This window comes from Hyperolius riggenbachi, chromosome 2 (assembly GCF_040937935.1).
Source record: "Hyperolius riggenbachi isolate aHypRig1 chromosome 2, aHypRig1.pri, whole genome shotgun sequence".
In the NCBI taxonomy this organism is placed as follows: Eukaryota; Metazoa; Chordata; class Amphibia; order Anura; family Hyperoliidae; genus Hyperolius; species Hyperolius riggenbachi.
In genome coordinates, this window is record NC_090647.1 from 350,187,279 (window position 1) to 350,206,002 (window position 18,724).

Genomic DNA, 18,724 nt, shown 5'->3' on the forward strand with positions numbered 1-18,724 from the left:
GCTTCAGAAGGTAAAAGTTTACCATTGCCACGTTTGTCCCAATTTCCCCATGCTTCCTGTGTAGGCAACTCCAACCTCCAGATCAGAAAGTGAGAGCAAATCTGAAAGGGACAGCCATTATAATCACTACAGGCATGTTGTAATGTCTTCAGAGTCTACAATGGAAAGATGTTTTCTATCTTCCATAGAGGTGACCTGATTTACCAGGCCTAAAATGGAGGCAAAATTTTGCCAGGGATAAAGTCATAAATACATGATAGAGGTCCTATCCCAATTCTGTATAAAAACTACAATGTCACAATGCAGAGGGGTCCACCTGTAAGTGCAGCAGTAATTGTTGGAGATGTATGTTCTGCACAGCTTGAATGCTGAAAACCCCTTTCCACAAGTGAAAATCAATTGCTTTGCTTGGCTGCTTCATATGAACCATTCAGCTCAACATATCATTTCCCTCGGAGTGACTGAGAGGCACTCGCTGGGCAACTGAAGTATATACTAAGCACTCCCTTTTGAAGATACTGTATGTGAGGCGAAAGTGTCTGCCTTTAACCTCCATTACTATGTTGAGTATAGATTATTTTAAAGAAAGCAGTTTTATTAAGCTTACCAGGTATTCAAACACTAAGGTTAAAGAATATTCTGTATGGATGATATCATGTAGTGTTACAATGTTAGCATGCTTCAGATTCTTCAAAAGAGACACTGGAAGAGAGCAGTTATGTAGAATAAAGCTATTGTCACATGTACAAAAAAAACACAGAAAAGAGCTTGAAAGGGCACTATGGAGAAATGATAAAAATTTAAAATGAAAAAGAAATAAAAATGAAATGTTGAAAAACAGATAAGTTACATAAGACAGTTAAATCTAAGAAAGTAATCAGTTATAATGTTTAAATTATTACTGACAGAAATTAATCTTCACTATGGACTTAAATGACAACTATAAAGGTGGCCACACACGATACAATAAAATGATCCGATTTTACAGCAATTCGATAAAAACAATCGGATCTCCCGAAAAAATAGAACTTTTTTTTTTCATTCTACTGAAAAATCCGATCGGATTTCCCGTTCTCTTTGATTTTTATCCGGAATGCCAGATATTTTTCTTCAATCTTACTAAAGATTGTATGGTGTGTGTTAGATTGTCAACTTATTAGTATACACACCCTAGCAATTTTGTCAGAATTTCCAATCATTTTTATCATAACTGGAGAAAAATTGAACATATGTGTGTGGTACATTGGTCATATTTTTGAAATGTTACAATCAGTCAGAAAAATTGATTGCAATTCTTAAATTGAACAGATATTTAAAAAATTGTATGGTGTGTGGCCACCTTTAAACTAACCAATTACACAGGTCAGCAAATAAATAAATAAATAAATTCTGAAAGCTGTTTGGTCATTCCACGTAATCTTTATGTTTTTTTTGGTGTGCTGAATCCGAAAATGGCCTCCATTTTGTCAATTGTCAGGACATCACGTTTCTTGACAATTTATGTAACTATGTTAAATAAGGCAATACCTCAAAATAAATGGAAATAAACTTATAAAATTAAAGTTTTATTACAATTTTGTAATGAAAATCCTTTTTTGAACTGAAATGAGTTCCCCTACACACACTAAATTGGATTCCTCTTCCCTGTGAGGCTCCACTTGGTAGATTTCCGCTTGTCAGTAGCATCTGGAATGTCTCTCTAAAGCATCCAAAAGTAGTCTGCCTCATTATAATGCTCCATTTTCCCTGGTATCTCCTTTCCATATCTGTAATGTTTTGGTGGAATCGTTCACTTTGTTCCTCACTCACAGCTCCCAAATTTTCAGGAATATACCGTAAATACCTCCCAACTTATTGAGATAAATAAGAGGGACACTAAAACAACACCCCTGCCACACCCCTAACCACTCCCACCGGCACATCCTTAGTCATGCATACCATAAAGATTTCATAAGAAAAATATGTTTTTTTTTTTATTTAAACCACACTAGTCTTTTCTATCCTGGTTCATTGTCCTTCATATTAACACTTGAAAATAAGAAATGTATTAATTTAAAGGATGGGAGAGTCAATTAACCTTTTGGGGACCGCATGTAGTAAATCCTACGCTGCACTTGTGGCTGCCTAAGCCTGATACGGTGTAGGATTTTCGCCACCTGCCATTTCCGCTCCCGACACAATCATGCGTACCCGAGAGGGGAGATTAAGCTGTCATATGACAGCTGACATCTCCCCTCAGTGATCAGGAGCCATCACGATTGGCTCCTGATCACGTGATCACTACGATTGCCAGTGGATCATAATGATCACTGTTGGCAGCAGTGGTCTGAGGGGAAAAAAGAGGACTCACCTTCCTGACATTCCCCCCGGCAATCATCGCTCCCCTCCACTCCGGCCTGCATCCCCACTTGCTCTGCGTTAAGTTGCGGGTCCTGGCTTGATGACAACATCAAGCCGCGACCAGGGAACTTAACAGCAGTGCGAGAGAGGATGCCGGCCAGAGTGGAGGGGGCTAGAGCTGTTCATTGCTGGAGCCTGGGAGGTGAGTAAAGGCTGCTGGCAATACGGGGGACACCTGGCTACACTGTAGCTACACCTGGCTACACTGGGGACACCATGCCCAGGTAGCCATACTGGGATCCGGCTGCATAACCCCACCAAATGCACCAGAGGCGCTCAGTGTTGATGATACTGGCAGATGCTGTTTACTCCTATCTGTTATTGCCTGATGAAGCGGGTTTGTATCCCGTGAAACGCATTGCACTTTATTTGGAGTATCCAATAAAATTGTTTTGACTGAAAATCCACAGTCGTGTGTTCTGCTTGGAGGGGGTGAGTCCACCACTGCCTCCTCTATTACCAAAATGGTTTTTTAAGTTCTTTTAGTGTTTTTTATCCTATTGGCGCCTCTGTTATCCTATTATCTACATTATGCAACAAGGAGGAATAGCATTTTCACCAACATCACTTATTCCCTGGGAAACTGTGGAAGTAACATTGGAACATTTCAACAACTTCCACAGCTCCCACAGGGACATCAAATATGTATATTGTGCAGCAGTGCAAACGTGCTTCATAGGTTACAGCTAGAAAGGAAGGATGACCTAAGCTGTGGGGGGAGGGGGGGGTGGAGATGAACTGATATCTCCGGAAGGGAGCCGAATAAAGAAGCGGAAGCCTGGGAGTGAAGGATTGTTGGCAATCCTCCGTGCTCTTGAGTGCAGTCTAAAGCTGTAGAGGAGGTCCAAAGGGGGAAGTGGTTTTCTGATAATCCTCTCAGCTAATCCGACGACCCTCTGTCTGTTGCTGGCAGAGGAGCCAGCGTATCAGACCAGGATGGAAGAATAGAGGATAGATTCAATTGTAGCGGAGTAGAAGTTCATCAGAAGTATCTGGTCCATACCTTCTTCAGTTGGCAGAGAAAGAATAGCCTCTGCTCAGCCTTTCTCTGAGTGGAGGTGGTGTTGGCCTTCCAACTCAGCTCATTGGAGATGGTTGCCTACTTCTCTGATCGTTGCCTCCTTCTCTGATGTCTAGAGCCCTGCAGAACGTCCTCAAGGGGGTGGTGCTCAAATTTAAAAAAAGGGGCTCTAATCAAACAATCAATCATTTAACTGTGATAAATTGAGTATGTAATACCCCTGTCCCCAGAATCAGTATTAGGCAGCCTTTGCCCCCCCCCCCTTCCTTTTTTTATGATAGTATTGGGCGGTTTTTGTGTCTTACTCCAACCAAGTCTTTTTGCACCAACACCCTCAAATTAGCAGTGATAGGTGCGCACTATTACTGTACTGGGTGCTATGTCAGTGTGGGTGCTGCAGGAAGGGGAAGTCACTGGGGGGGCTGGGGGAGGGAGAGTTCAGTGTGGGTGCTGGGGAAGGGAGTGGTTAGTTTATGTGCTGGGGAGGTCACTGTGGGTGCTGCTGAGGGCAGGAGGGGTGCCACTTAGGGAGGGATAGGTCAGTGTGGGTGCTGGGGGAGGGAGAGGTTAGGGTGGGTGCTGTGGGAGACAGGATCACTGCTAATGCTGGGGAGGGAGAGGTCAATGTGGGTCCTAGGTGGAGGGAGAGTTATCTGTGGGTACAAGGTTGAGGGAGAGGTTACTTTGGATGCTGGGGGGGGGGGAGGTCACTGCTGTCAGGGAGACACCATATTACCTGCTCCCACACAACTACAGGGATGGCCACATTAGGATTCCTGTATTGGCCTCTTAAATCCAAAGTATCCTAGGTAGGGAAGGAGCTTTCAGCCGTTTGGTGGGCGGGGCTTACTGTGAGCGGGGCTCCCCAAGAGCAGTGGGCAGCTCTTATCACAGCCAGGGGCGGGGCTTCCTTGGCGACCAAAGGGGCCTTTTTTATTGGAAATTTAAAAGGGGGTAGGTGCTGGGGCAGCCAGAGCCCCCCTCCCTCTGCATGTGGCTGTGTGGTTAAAACTCTCCCTATTACATAATGTACTCTTCCTAAATTCTGTTGGGAACAGAAATTCCCTTTAGTAACAATTTAAACATTATAATTTATTACGTTCTTTAACTTTTATTATTTTTATTTGTACCTACTTTTTAAGTGTTTTTAACATTTCAATTTTTTTTATTTATATTTAATCATTTCACTATAGTGCTCCTTTAATGAGCACTGACCATGTACAGTATGTATATGTGAGTAAAAGCAAACGACTGAGCACTAACAATCTTTAAATTGAAATTCCACCTTTGAGTCCTATGGGAAAAAAGCGCTTTGCAAATGTTATTGTATTGTAATAATAAGAATTCAATGTTGTATCAGTGGTAATAGTAATGGTACTTCAGTTTCTAGCTATCTGTGCAATAACAGGCCGGGGCACTCAAATGACAATCTTTTGCAAACATGAAATCTGTAAATTTGTAATATTTAACCCTCTGTTTAGAGCACAGATTGCTCAGTAATCACTCCAGGAACACTCCTCTTCCTGCATGTGTAATATGCTGAAGACAGCAGACTGCATAATATGTACTAATCAGTAAACTGATACACCCAGAATTCACTTAGTTTTCAGAAAGGCTGACCTGCACAAGGTGAAGTTTAAAAATAATGTAAAAAAACAAAACCCAGACAAATCTGAGTTGAGAACACTGTTTTTTTCATCATCAAGAGTGGAATTTCAATTTAAATCAAACACACAGGCCCATATGCAATTAAGTTTGTCACTTAAGTTGTCTCCTTTCACCAACTTTTGGGTACTTTTTCAATTGTAAAATGCTGAAAAGTTATTTTTTAGGGAAGATGAAAATGATCTCCTAGAAGATAACTCAGGTGAAAAAGTTAATTGCATATAGGCCACAGTTCCACAATTGTCACACTTATATCAACTTACTCATTCTTATGAGCATTTTGCTGAATGTCTAAATTCCAAAACTTTGATGTTGACTTTATTCCCAAAACTCATAAATTATCTCCCCTTACTAAATTCCCTCTTAACATATAAAATAATTTTTGGCAAAAGAATCATTCAAAAATGAGTCTTTGCCTAATCTCTGCACATTCTGGGTACCTGGAAAGTTTTGTTTAGATAAGGTGGAAAGGTGATAAGGCAAGATAATTCCCGAGAAGTACAATTGTGACTCAACCAGTATATGAGCAAGACAGCATTACACAACTAGGGTCAGTGATCAGTATGTCACAATAAAGTATATTGCTGTCTATGGTGGACACATACACTGGTACTCACCAACACGTTGCTGATTGCTACATTGCTATCTATTGGTCAGGAAGTACAGACACATTTATGCACTCAAGTAAAGTGTTACTAAATGTTTTGTTGGGAAATTAAAGTATATATCCCAAAGGAGAACCTTGCTATTTTACCTACAGAACAAATAGGTTATCTTACATGGAAGCAGATTATGAGTGCTCTTCCTTCTCCCCAACAAAGTTATTTAAAGTCAAGTATCTTATCGTATTAAATTGGAATGTTCTGTCTAAAAATACAGTTGGCAGTCTCTTGCTATCCCTCTTATACCTTCTCGGATGGCAGTGCATGGTGCACCTTCCTCATGCTCCAGCCTGATCTCTTTTAGGGCCACCAAATTCTCTGTTAATTTACTGCGTCCCTTAAAAACAGTGGCATATGTTCCCTGAAAGAAAACAGAAAGGTATTAAGAAACAACTGTTTGCAGAAGGAAGATACATATTCACATTATACGTGTTTTTGTGCAATGGAACATGAAAATGTACAAAATGGCAACCTTTATAAATATCTATAAAAAGGCATGCTTCTAAAAAATGAAACAAATAGTACATAGTCTTAATGAGTTACCAAACAGATGGTAGACTCTTTTAAAATTGTGGTGGAAGCAAAGAAAGACATGACCCCAGTGCCTGATGCCATAAGCCACAGTATACAAGACGCATATCCTCTCACGTGACTTAGGGCCTGTTTACACGCAGATTCTGGATGCACAAAACTGACTCAAATGAATGCCCATGGGAAATCTACGGCAGAAAAATAGCATTTAGTGGAAACAGGCCCATAGGCATTCATTGGAGTCAGTTTTTCTGCATCTAGAATCCATGTGTAGTGGAAACAGGCCCTAAATTGAGGGCTGCAAACTTCGGCTAATTTTTTAATAAACACTTTAAAAACAAAACACTCTGAGTTTCCTGGATCACTAATGTTCTCCACTGTTCACCACTCTGTTCCAAAACTAGTAAATTATCCCTTATTTATTCCATCTGATATATTTATGTTAATCCTCAACCCAAGAGGTACATATCTACATATTCTAGTTAAACAGGACTTTTATAGCTTTCACATCAGAAATCAAAGACACCTACTAAGTGCTTCTACTTAAAGGGAACCTGAAACGAAAGGTATATGGAGACTGCCATATTGATCTCCTTTTAAGCAATTCCAGTTGCCTGGCTATCACACTGATCCTCTGCCTCTAATACTTTTAGCCAAAGAGCATGCAGCAGATCATGTGCTTATGACATTATTGTCAGATCTGACAAGATTAGCTGCATGTTTGCTTCTGGTGCGTGATTCAGATACTACTGCAGCCAAATAGATCAGCATGGCTGCCAGACAACTGGTATAGTTTAAAAGGAAATAAATACGGTAGCCTCCATATACTTCTCCCTCCAGGTTCCCTTTAAGATGAACTCAGTGCCATCCAGCTTAATATGCCTAAAGGGGTATTAACCAAACCTATGATGGATGAACTCACAGAGACAAACTTTTCGGCAATTTTACAAGAAAGAAGGGAAAAGGGTGGTACGTGCATTTCTGGTGCATGTTAGATTTGGTGATAGGGAAAGCTCTAGAATTGGTACAATTAATCTACCAATACTATATGATCAGCTGTGCTGTTTTCATCAATGTTTTCAATGCTCCTCAATATATGATGGTTAACCATCCATGGATATACTGTATACTTAAATGAGTCTTTTTCCAAAAGCAATGGCAACTAAAATTTTTAAAAGACATCTTATATCATCTGTGGCATTTTCCTCTATCCTTTAAATTCCAATCACTTGCGCTTATTCCAACATGAATCATGACAGAATAATTACCATAGTCAGAGAAGGCCTCATTCATCACTCCATAATTCCAAAAGGCGCTAAATGCAAAATTCAGAAGGACATTATAACAAGTACGTACAGCGAGGATAATGGAAAATTACCCTACTGGACTAAAAAATACCTGATTCCAGTATGCACATATGTTTACTTTCTGAAGTGACAGATAGATTTAAGCATGTTTCTAAGGTACAACTGTATCTCTTGATCAACATTACTCTGGATCTGTTTATAGGACTAAACCAATTTAATCCAAGTCATTTAGCTCTGAGATCCACAAAATGTGCAGAGTTTTTCAGTTTGTGCATTAAAACATATTCATGATACTTCCTTGGCATACCTTACTTATAAAATCTCAGCCTGGTCTGTAAAAGAACCCTACATGCCAGTGGTTGAAGATAGTTACGGTAATATTCTACATACAGAGGCTTCTTTTCAACCTGATTATACTTTCACTGTAGTACAAGCTATTTGCTTCTTTCCACACAACGAGATTTTGACTTAGAATCTTGATCAAAATCAACAGGGGTACTTTTTCTGGTTAAGGGCCCGTTTCCACTGAAGGCTGCTGTAAGCATTTTTCTTCATGTGACAAATATCGCATTGGACCTCACACCCCATGTAAAACTGACGGGCTGTTCATTTCCAATGCGATTTATTGTGCATAGTAAAAACAAAAACACTGAATGAACTTGGGAGGCTGTAGAGAACTCGAGTATATTTCCTGCATGAATGTGTCTGGGAAGGAAGCCACCCATGAAAAGATGCATCCAAAAACATGCAGTTCAAGGGGAAACAGGCCCTTAGTATATATATATATATATAAATATATATATATATATATATATATATATATATATATATATATATATATATATATAAATATAATTTTTTTTTGGGGGGGGGGGGGGGTACTGTTCTTGTTTTAATTGATCTACAAAAAAATTTAATAGTATCAACAATCAATTGGCACTGTAAGCAAAATAACAGCTGACAATTTACATGGGTGGCTATTTCTTTTGGAACAACAGTAAAGAACATTGAAGAAAAATACTGTATATGATGCTTCCGTATTAAATTTTTGAGATCAGTCTTTCAAAAATGATGAATGGTTTACATGGAGCTACCGTACATACGAGATTCAAAACTACAGATGATTTTTTTTCCAAAAGGTTTCTTCTCACCTCTCCCAGTTTGTCCAGCTTCACATACGTCTCCAGCTTTCCAAACCCGATATCTGACTGCAAAAAAGAAGTCACCTTGGTCATTGACTTATTTACTTACATGTTAGAGTTGCCTTGTTCTTTAGAATAGCTACTTGCAAAAACTAGGTGTGTACAAAAGTATGTGAGTTTTAAAACAATTATAGTCCTCCAAAGCAGCGATCATGTGGCCACTCAGTTTTGTTCTTCCTTTCCACATGCATGGCCTATGTTTTTTTTAGCAAAGAACATAGCAGACAATATGACGAGCCACTTCTGGGGACATAGATAGTCAGTTGCAGCCTTTTAAAAAAGAACACCCAAATCTTTGCAGCGTGTGTGATAAGTGGAGAGTCTGCTGGTCTTAAAATCTTTCTGGCTTGGGGGGGGGGGGGGGGGGGGGCTAGCCATGCACCTGATGAGGTGTTTTTGCTGCCACAGCGTTCTGGGTGTGAAGATCATGATAGCCACATTTGTTTTATGACTTTATGACTTGCAAGATGGCCCCAGGGCTGTGAGGATCACTGAGGGAGGCAAGGTAAGTTGTATGAACTTTATCAAGTTCTGTTGAGTTGCCACACAGGGGCGTAGCAATAGGGGGTGCAGAGGTAGCGACCGCATCGGGGCCCTTGGGCCAGAGGGGCCCCAAAGGGCCCTCCTTTAACTACAGAATGAGCTCTCTATTGGTCCTATGCTCATAATAATGACTTCTGTAGATACTTTGAATAGTGGTAATCATTAACTAGCTGTTCCCCATCCCCTTCTTGCACCTCTGACACTGTAGTTGCCATTGGCAGATTTTGGTGCGCCGTATAAATTATGTATAGAGTGCTTGGGGGGCCCCATTGTAAAACTTGCATCGGGGCCCACAGCTCCTTAGCTACGCCACTGTTGCCACATGATTTTATTTACACCCCTGACTACTGATCTCTCTAACTGATCTGCTGCATGCAAAGTATACCAGTCAAGAAAGAAATAAGAAAGCTGCCATTGTTGTTCTTAGAAAAGATACTAGCTCTACGGGTGTAATGTTGACCATGTGGCTGTAAATGTTTCTAAATCACTTTTGTGGTATGCAGATTAGTTGCTGCAACACTTCTCTAGAACTCTTATGTCTCCATATTCCATATGAGTCATTCAGAAACTATCATGGCCAGTAGATCAGCATTGAAGACAGGAGAGTGTTATTTTCAGAAAGAGATCAGTGATGGCTGCTCCCATGATTGATGCACTACTCTCTGTATAAATGTTCCTAAATACGGCAAGTATGACGATAAATGTGTTTCCATTTCTGTCTCCAGGGACAGATCAGATCCTTATATGCTGCCTAAACACACAACCCCAATCCAATGACTGAAACATAAATCAGTACTACTGGGGCTACACAAATCCAAAATAATAATTAAACCATCAGCATGTTAATTTTACCAGTGATGCTCTTCTTGATAACCGTGTCAGCGGTTTCGGATCATCTTCTGGACTACTCATCTGTAGCTTTGCCAGGAGTTCAGGCGGTAAACGAATGTCCATCGGTAAAGCAAGCCTTTTGCTGACATCCTGGATAGATAATAGACAAACAACTGCTATCTGTGAATTCATAGAAATATTACATTTTAATATTCATTTATGAAATGGATTTGCACAGTGTAACCCTAATGTTTAAGCTGTCCCCAAAAATATTTTATGGTATCCTTCCATGGTATTCAGAACAATTGAGGGCAGCAATAGTATTAAATGCTGCTTATATACAGACTAATGGCAGCATACATCACCTTGGCAGCTTATAAATTGGTATATTACAGTATTGTACAGTTTTAAACAGAATATTAATTTGTTCAGTCACGTCAGCATTTTCAGCCATACTTCTTGAATGAACACTTTTGAGTTCTGGGCATTTAGTGAACCTCTGACTGCAAAAATAATGCAAACGTTTCTATCAGACTAATAGTGCCCATACATGGTAACATTTTTTCATTTTTTTTATTAGATAATTATGTTCAATTATTTCGTTAGATCGAATATAAAGATTTTTCCAACATATCCGATCAGATTATTATTGAAAAAAAGGGATAATCGTTCGTTTTTCTTGATCGGAGAAAAATATTCTTTTTGACTTTCATTTGATCGTTTTGGTCGAAGAAACAGGAAAATCAAACGTTTTTATTGTACTGTGTATGGGCACCATTACAGATATAAGATGCAGATCAGACATACAATCACAATTCCTAAAACAGATAAGATGTGGAGGGGAAATACACTCCCAATTTTGAAAAGGTTGGGACGCTTTTTAAAATCAGGATTGATTGTAAATAATTTGGGAATGTTATTAATTTACATTCTAAAGCATCATTACATGATTTGGGGAATCACAAAAACACATGTATTCAATAAGCAGTTTATAGTGACTACACAACAGGAACTATCCCAACATGCCTGTAGCTAGTCACAGCTAAAGACATGATAAATAGCTTATATCCCACACAGTGTATAGTCCACACTAACTCGTTTTTTACATGTTTCCACTATGTTGCCCACATGACACAATGTAGCACTAAACTAACAGCTGACTTCAGGGTTGTGCTACAGCCCAAGTTACTTGACGCAAAACTTATCAGAAAGATTTCAAAATGTGGAGCACAGGCATAGCCTGTATAGACATAACTGTAGTAAATATAAAAAAGAAAACATAGCAGTATGCATACAGAGTAGACCCACACATTTCTCAACAAAAGTGACACTAGTGTGCAAAAGAATTCAGAGTAATAACCAACAAGTTTTTGCTGGAGTAGTACCACATTTCTCATGGTAAAGTCCTGCTAACTGTCCCTCACACTTGTAACTGACTTAGATTGTTTGACCATGCTCTTTCTACTGTATCTGTTGCTTGCTTCAACCTCTGCCTGAATCAGAATACCAATTGCCTGCAGCCTGACTTCACCTCTGTCTGAATCTTTCTTTGGCATTTGCTTTCTGATTTCCAACCTAAAAAGGTCTTGACGTTTTGCTCTCCTAAGCCCAATCCAATGATAAACAAGGGGCTAACAGGAAACGGAGGGGCTCTCAATTCTTCAAACTTTGGGACTTGGCATGACGTTCCACCTCTAGTCTAAAATTATGCCATCCCTCTAAGAAGATAGGGTAGAAAATAGATTGGCCCATTTCCTGTCAAAGAAGTCATTAAAGAGGAACTCCAGTGAAAATAATGTAGTAAAAAAAGTGCTTCATTTTTTACCATAATTATGTATAAATGATTTAGTCAGTGTTTGCCCATTGTAAAATCTTTCCTCTCCCCGATTTACATTCTGACATTTATTACATGGTGACATTTTTACTGTGGGCAGGTTATGTAGTCTGCTCCTAGCTGTTTTGGCTGTTAGAGACAGCTGTAAACAGCTAATTCCTGTCTGTGAACATTGTTACATTGTGGCAGTTTGCCCAGAGTACCACGGTACTCAGAGCTTCTTGTGGGCGGGGTTTCAGCACAAAATCAGTCATACAGCGCCCCCTGATGGTCTGTTTGTGAAAAGCATGATATTTCTCATGTAAAAGGGGGTATCAGCTACTGATTGGGATAAAGTTCAATTCTAAGTTGAAGTTTATCTTTAACCTTGTGGCTTTTAAGATATGTAAAATGCATTCAGTGTTTTTTCTGTCTTGCCTTAAGTCAGTGCCCCACACCCCTTTCTCGGGAGGAGGTCTTTTTCTTTTTCCCCAGTCATTGTGGACAGTAGTGAAGAATCTAAGGTAGAGGTAATTGTGGAATCCATGTGCTTGAGGGGTGGGAAACATATCTCCAGTATCGCATGGAATGGAGGCTTGTGGAACTGAAGAAACTTATAGGAACCAGGAAACAATGTCCATGCAACTGGGCTAATCTTTGTGCATCCGGAGAAGCCAGATCTAGAGGGTATCTAGAGGCTGCTATGGGGTGGAAGGGGGGGATGCATGTAATGTAACACATCTTCTTGGCATGCTATAGTATTGCTTCTCTCTGTGTATAGCATCCCATGATTGCACAAGAGGTTGCATGCCTGTGGGTGCCACATGCTGCTGTATTAGGTAAAGTGCAAATTATTTGAAGTACTTAAACTCCTACTCAGTAAGCATCTGGCTGCAATGTGTTCTAAGCAGCTTGTAGTGTATTAGCATGGCAGCTTGTAGTGTATTAGCATGAAACATGTTTTTTATACTTGTTGCTGACTCATATTACCTGATCTTTGCTGATCTACTGCTCCTGTTGCCAATCCCTGGTAAACCAGATTACCAAATGCCTGCCACCTGCCTAGGCCTGAACCCAAATACCAATTATCTGCTACCTGCCTTGATCTTTGCCTGAATCTATTTCAAAATTGTCTGACCCTACTTTGACCTCTGCTTGAACCCAATGACTGATTGCCTTCTTCTGTCTTCACATCAAAGTGCCTCCTACAACCTCTGATGGAGGAAACATGGCGATCACAAACTATTTGGTTCTCCCATGCAAAACAGTTCAGTGGCATCTATGATCTCTTGCAGGGTGCTCTGGTGAAGATCAGAGTTTCATTTAGATTCTGTGCTCTGGACTATCACATGTCACCCACCAGTGATGTCTATTTTGATAAATCTCCACCAGGGCACTTCTAGCAAGGAGTGTGTATGTTCTCCTGTTTGCTTGAGTTTCCTTCAAGCCTTTCACATGCAAAAACAAACTGATAAATTAACGGATTCTCCCAGGATTTGTTGTAGGGACATTGACTATGACAAGATTAAATCATTTGCAAGCACTGTCCAACGGAGATGAGATGGAAAGAAGAAGTAGAAGGCTTTTCACAGCACCCCCTCCTCTCTTATCAAACTGCTCTCAATGGTTGGCTGTCACTATCTCTAGTCATGTGTTACTGGTAACAGAATTAGTGGGCGACCAGTTTTGTAACAGTTAGCCAATCAGATTAGCTTTGTGAGAAAAGAAGAGGCTGGAACAATTTACAACTTATTTCTAAAAGTGTCACTATATAAACAGTTGGACACAGGCTCACTTTAATAGCAGGTGTTTTATACAGTATACTACAGTGTAAAAGTCGGTGGATGAATGCCAAGTTTCACAAACAACCACCTAAAGTGGACCTCTAGTATATATTGCACATCCAACTCATAATAAGTCATAATAACTTGCTGTGTCTTTACCCCCAAATCCCTCCTGTAGACTTGGGCCCGCCACCTTCCAATGAATAGCCTTACCCCTTACTAAAAACTGCCATGATGTTTTCTGCTATGCACAGACTGCTTTAATAATGACAGAGCCTGTAATGAAATTCTAACACAGGCTACCAATGGACCTATTTAGAAAACATTAAAGAGAATCCGAGGTGGCTTGTAAGAATCCTATTAGCACACAGAGGCTAGGTCTGCATATAATTCCCAGCTTCTGTTGCTATACTGTTTCCCCCCAGTACCCCTCTGCGCTCTGCTGTCCCCCATAAATCAAACGCTTTGCTAGCGACATCGCTTGCAGGCTGTTTACATCTGCACTGTCACATCTCCACTGCTAATAGGATTCTTACAAGCCACCTTGGGTTCTCTTTAACGAAAATATTAACTTTTGAGATTCCCTGCTGAGCAATGATCTTGACTTTAGCGCTTTATAAAAGCTTACTCAATATCTTTCAACAAGACTACAAACCACACAATTCCTTTTATTCAAAGAAGGGTCAATGGAGAAGGCAGCCAAATCACAGCTGTGTGGTAAATTGGAAGTGGTATTATGAAGAGGTAGGGTTTGTGTCCACAGTACTCTCTATGGGAAAAACATCACTATCCCTGCACTTCTCTTAGACAAATGCACCGTAACAGGTCTTTCCCTCATCCATTAGCAGCTACATTAGCTGAATGTAATGTTCCATAAATTGTCAGACAATTTTGCAGGCCAAAAGGACTGGTCAATATTAAAGGAATACTATTAAAGTATCACAATTCCTGGAAGCAGCATTAATCAATATGGCAATATGAGTCAGAACGAACACAGCATATGCTTCTGCTGTGCAGTGTGTCTTTTTTTTAATATACCTTGCAGACAGCGTCCCCTGAACAAACTGACGGCGACGGGTTATTGGGGCAGACCATTATGCTAGAGGTGATGCCTCTTGCCGAGTGCAGCTGTGGATTATACTGTTTTATGCTCCCCAAAATCAGTGCAAGTTATGCAGCATGTTACTATGAGGAGGGAGAGACAACAGCTTTCCCTCCCTCTCACTCCAAGTCTGCCCGGCCAATAACATCATGCTTACTTGTCCCCTTCTGTTTGCGTGTGAAGGGAATCGTTAGAAGTTTCCCTTCACACTAGTGAAGCCTGGTTCATGAGGGATTGGCACATTTGAGCCGGTTCTTTCCTGTGAGTCAAGTGATCCGACTCATCACACTGAACCGAATCAGTTCAGTGGATGAGAAAGACACTGAACCGAATCAGTTCAGTGAATGAGAAAGGATTCCTTTCTCATCCACTGGACCGATTCGGTTCAGTGTCTTTCTCATCCACTGAACTGATTCGGTTCAGTGTGATGAGTCGGATCACTTGACTCACAGGAAAGAACCGGCTCAAATGTGCCAATCCCTCATGAACCAGGCTTCACTAGTGTGAAGGGAAACTTCTAACGATTCCCTTCACACGCAAACAGAAGGGGACAAGTAAGCATGATGTTATTGGCCGGGCAGACTTGGAGTGAGAGGAAGGGAAAGCTGTTGTCTCTCCCTCCTCATAGTAACATGCTGCATAACTTGCACTGATGTTGGGGAGCATAAAACAGTATAATCCACAGCTGCACTCGGCAAGAGGCATCACCTCTAGCATAATGGTCTGCCCCAATAACCCGTCGCCGTCAGTTTGTTCAGGGGACGCTGTCTGCAAGGTATATTAAAAAAAGACACACCGCACAGCAGAAGCATATGCTGTGTTCGTTCTGACTCATATTGCCATATTGATTAATGCTGCTTCCAGAAATTTAGATACTTTAATAGTATTCCTTTAAGTTTATATATCCTTTATCCATAAAAGTTATTAAAACTTTTTCCCCTAAATATGTTACTTTATTTAGGTTATATTTGCAAGTATAGTGGGCCTATTAACATTACCCCCTCTAATAATTATCAAATCATTTCATAACTATCCAAACTGCTATGAAAACCTCTTCCATGTGAAGCAGTTCAAGAGAATCCGGTAACTGAAATATAGAGCCCTTGTTAACAAAAATTGGCAAACACTCCAGAACATAAATGACAAAGCAGACAAATCAGGTTTGTGAGATCTTCAGACGTCTCCTAATATCACACTGGGTTAACGCGGGACTCATTTACGGCAGCCCCAAAGTACGTCAGCAAGCATAAAGTGTTTGTGGAGCTGAAGCAAGAAAGACTATTGAGGAAATATCACAGTCCAATTATAGACTAGCCTCTGAAAGAATGTGTGAATTCACAGGATTCAAGCTACAGACACTAGAAACACGGAATGACGTAATACTCTGGTGAACTGGGCTACCAAATGAAATCATCCCAGAATATATTGCACTTGGACAGTACAGAGAGGTTTATCTAGCTCACCTATTTTGTTTATGTTTTTATAAATCCCCTCTACTTTTATCACCACCCATTTCCACTAGTGCTGAGTTCGGCACAAATCTGCAGTGTTTCCTTATCTTTTTCATGGTTTTGCCATCCAGATCGCTCTGCTGTGTGAATCTGAACAGCGTGCAGCAAATTTATATAGCAAAATCACTATAGCCATGCAGGCGCGGCCATGAGTTTTCGGTTGCGTCTTCGCAACACAATGGGAGTTGCGGCCAAATCCAAAAAGCTGCGGCTCCTAGTGCAAAAAGCCATTTAAAATAACTTTAATCATTTTAACATTTAAAGCAGTGATTCGGTTCACACAATAAACTAACACGGTAACAGAAACACTAGTACTAGTAAAGCCTGCTTATTGCTTACCCAAGGGTGTAAAAACACAAGTGAAATTGGTGTATAATGATGACTGGTTAAGAACTTAAGTGGCTGATTCACAAAGCTTATCTTATCTGTCTATCCATGATATAGCTCTCCTTAGCTACCATTCATTTACCTTTTTCTCCTGCACATGGCTTTCCAAGCACATGGCCATGTTTCTATACTTAGAAATCAAATATCTTTCAAAATCTTAAGGTAGCCATACACTGGTCGATTTGCCATCAGTTTCGACCAACAGATAGATCCCTCTCTGATCGAATCTGATCAGAGAGGGATCGTATGGCTGCCTTTACTGCATACAGATTGTGAATCGATTTCAGCCTGAAACCGTTCACAATCTGTGGTGGTGGTGCTGCCGCCGCTCCCCCCCCGCATACATTACCTGCTCCGGCCGGCGCGACTCCCCCCGCTCTCCGCTGTCTTCTACTCCGCTCTGGTCTGGTCTCCGGGTCCGGCAGGCTTCACGTCTTCCTGTCTGGGGGAAGTTTAAACAGTAGAGCGCCCTCTACTGTTTAAACTTCCAGCCGGGACAGAAAGAAGTGAAGCCTGCCTGACCCGGAGACCAGTGCGGAGAATAAGACAGCGGAGACCTGGGGAGTCGCGCCGGCAGAGCAGGTAATGTATGCGGGGGGGATTGCGTCAGTCGTCGGGCACTCGAACACCGCTAGCGACGCGCTCCCTACCCGCGGGCGATCGACAGTAATTTCCCACACGGAGCGATCGACGGGACCGATCTATTTCGGGACGAAATAGATCGAAATTTAGCGTTAACGATTTGACAGCAGATTCGATCCCAGTGATCGAATCTGCTGTCGATCGGCAGGGAATCGGCCTAGTGTATGGCCAGCTTTAAGGTGTACAGGTGAGCTGGAAAGTACCTTACTCTACTGGTTATTCTTCCCTTTTAAAACTCTTGCAGATGACTGTCCCTCCATAGCAACTTCCATAACCTACAAACCTTTTCTTGAATTCGACTCCAGCAGCTATTCTCTCAGAAGATTAAAGAAGAAAGTCAAATGCTGCAGGAGTTGGATTGGGGAAGAAGGGCGCGGGGAGGGGGGGGGGGGTAGGTAAGGACATTAGACACAGATAAGGCAATGGTAATTGGAGTGGAAGAAGAGTGACAAGCTGCAGAAGATGGAGCGGGGAGAGTGACAGTTTGTGGGAATTGCAATGAGTGGCAGGCGGATGTAGCAGGACAGGCTGCAGTAGGTGAAGGATGCATATGTGTGTGGGGGGTGAGGGGGGGGGGGATAGCTGCTGGAGTCGAATTCAAGAAAAGGTTTGTAGGTTATGGGAGTTGCTATGGAGGGACAGTCATCTGCGAGAGTTTTAAAAGGAAAAAATAACCAGTAGAGTAAGGCACTTCCCAGCTCACCTGTACACCTTAAGATTTTGAAAGATATTTGATTTCTAAGTATAGAAACATGGCCATGTGCTTGGAAAGAGAAGTAATGGAAGTCATTTTTTCCTATTATGTAGTCAGATAACCATTAGAAGCAGGAGCCGTGAAAGATTTCTGCCATTATTAACTATGCTGCTACACCATAGATAATCTTATTTCTATACTTAGAGCAAGTCTTTCAGCCTTGTATGATGTGCAGGTATGCTGGAATGCGCTAACAACTTGTTCACATAACATTACGTAGGCTTTAGCAAACCGCACAAGGGACCATATACAATTAATTCTTAGGTGATGTTTTCACACCTTGTCAATAAAATGCTTTTTAACCACTTGAGGACTGCAGGGCTAAACCCCCCTAGTGACCAGGCCATTTTTAGCAAAATTAGCCACTGCAGCTTTAAGGCCAAGCTGCAGGGCCGCACAACTCAGCACAGAAGTGATTCCCCCCCCCCCCTTTTCTCCCCACCAACAGAGCTCTCTGTTGGTGGGGTCTGATCGCTCCCCCCATGTTTATTTTTTTTTAAATAAATATTATTGTTTGTTGTTTTTCTTTAAAAAACCCTGTTTCTTAAAATTTCTTCCCTCCCTCCCTC

The 18,724-nt window shown here is 41.1% G+C and overlaps 1 protein-coding gene across 1 annotated transcript in view; it reads right to left on the reverse strand.

Moving 5' to 3' along the window:
* The window catches only part of CDK18 (cyclin dependent kinase 18), a 166,920-nt gene that overhangs the window by 52,766 nt on the left and 95,430 nt on the right, over positions 1-18,724 (reverse strand). Inside the window, exons 4-7 of the mRNA XM_068265549.1 lie at positions 10,184-10,312; positions 8,738-8,794; positions 5,995-6,109; positions 608-702 (exon numbers count right to left, since the gene is read on the reverse strand). Of these exons, the coding sequence (XP_068121650.1) occupies positions 608-702; positions 5,995-6,109; positions 8,738-8,794; positions 10,184-10,312 (396 nt within the window). The remainder of the gene's footprint in view (positions 1-607; positions 703-5,994; positions 6,110-8,737; positions 8,795-10,183; positions 10,313-18,724) is intronic.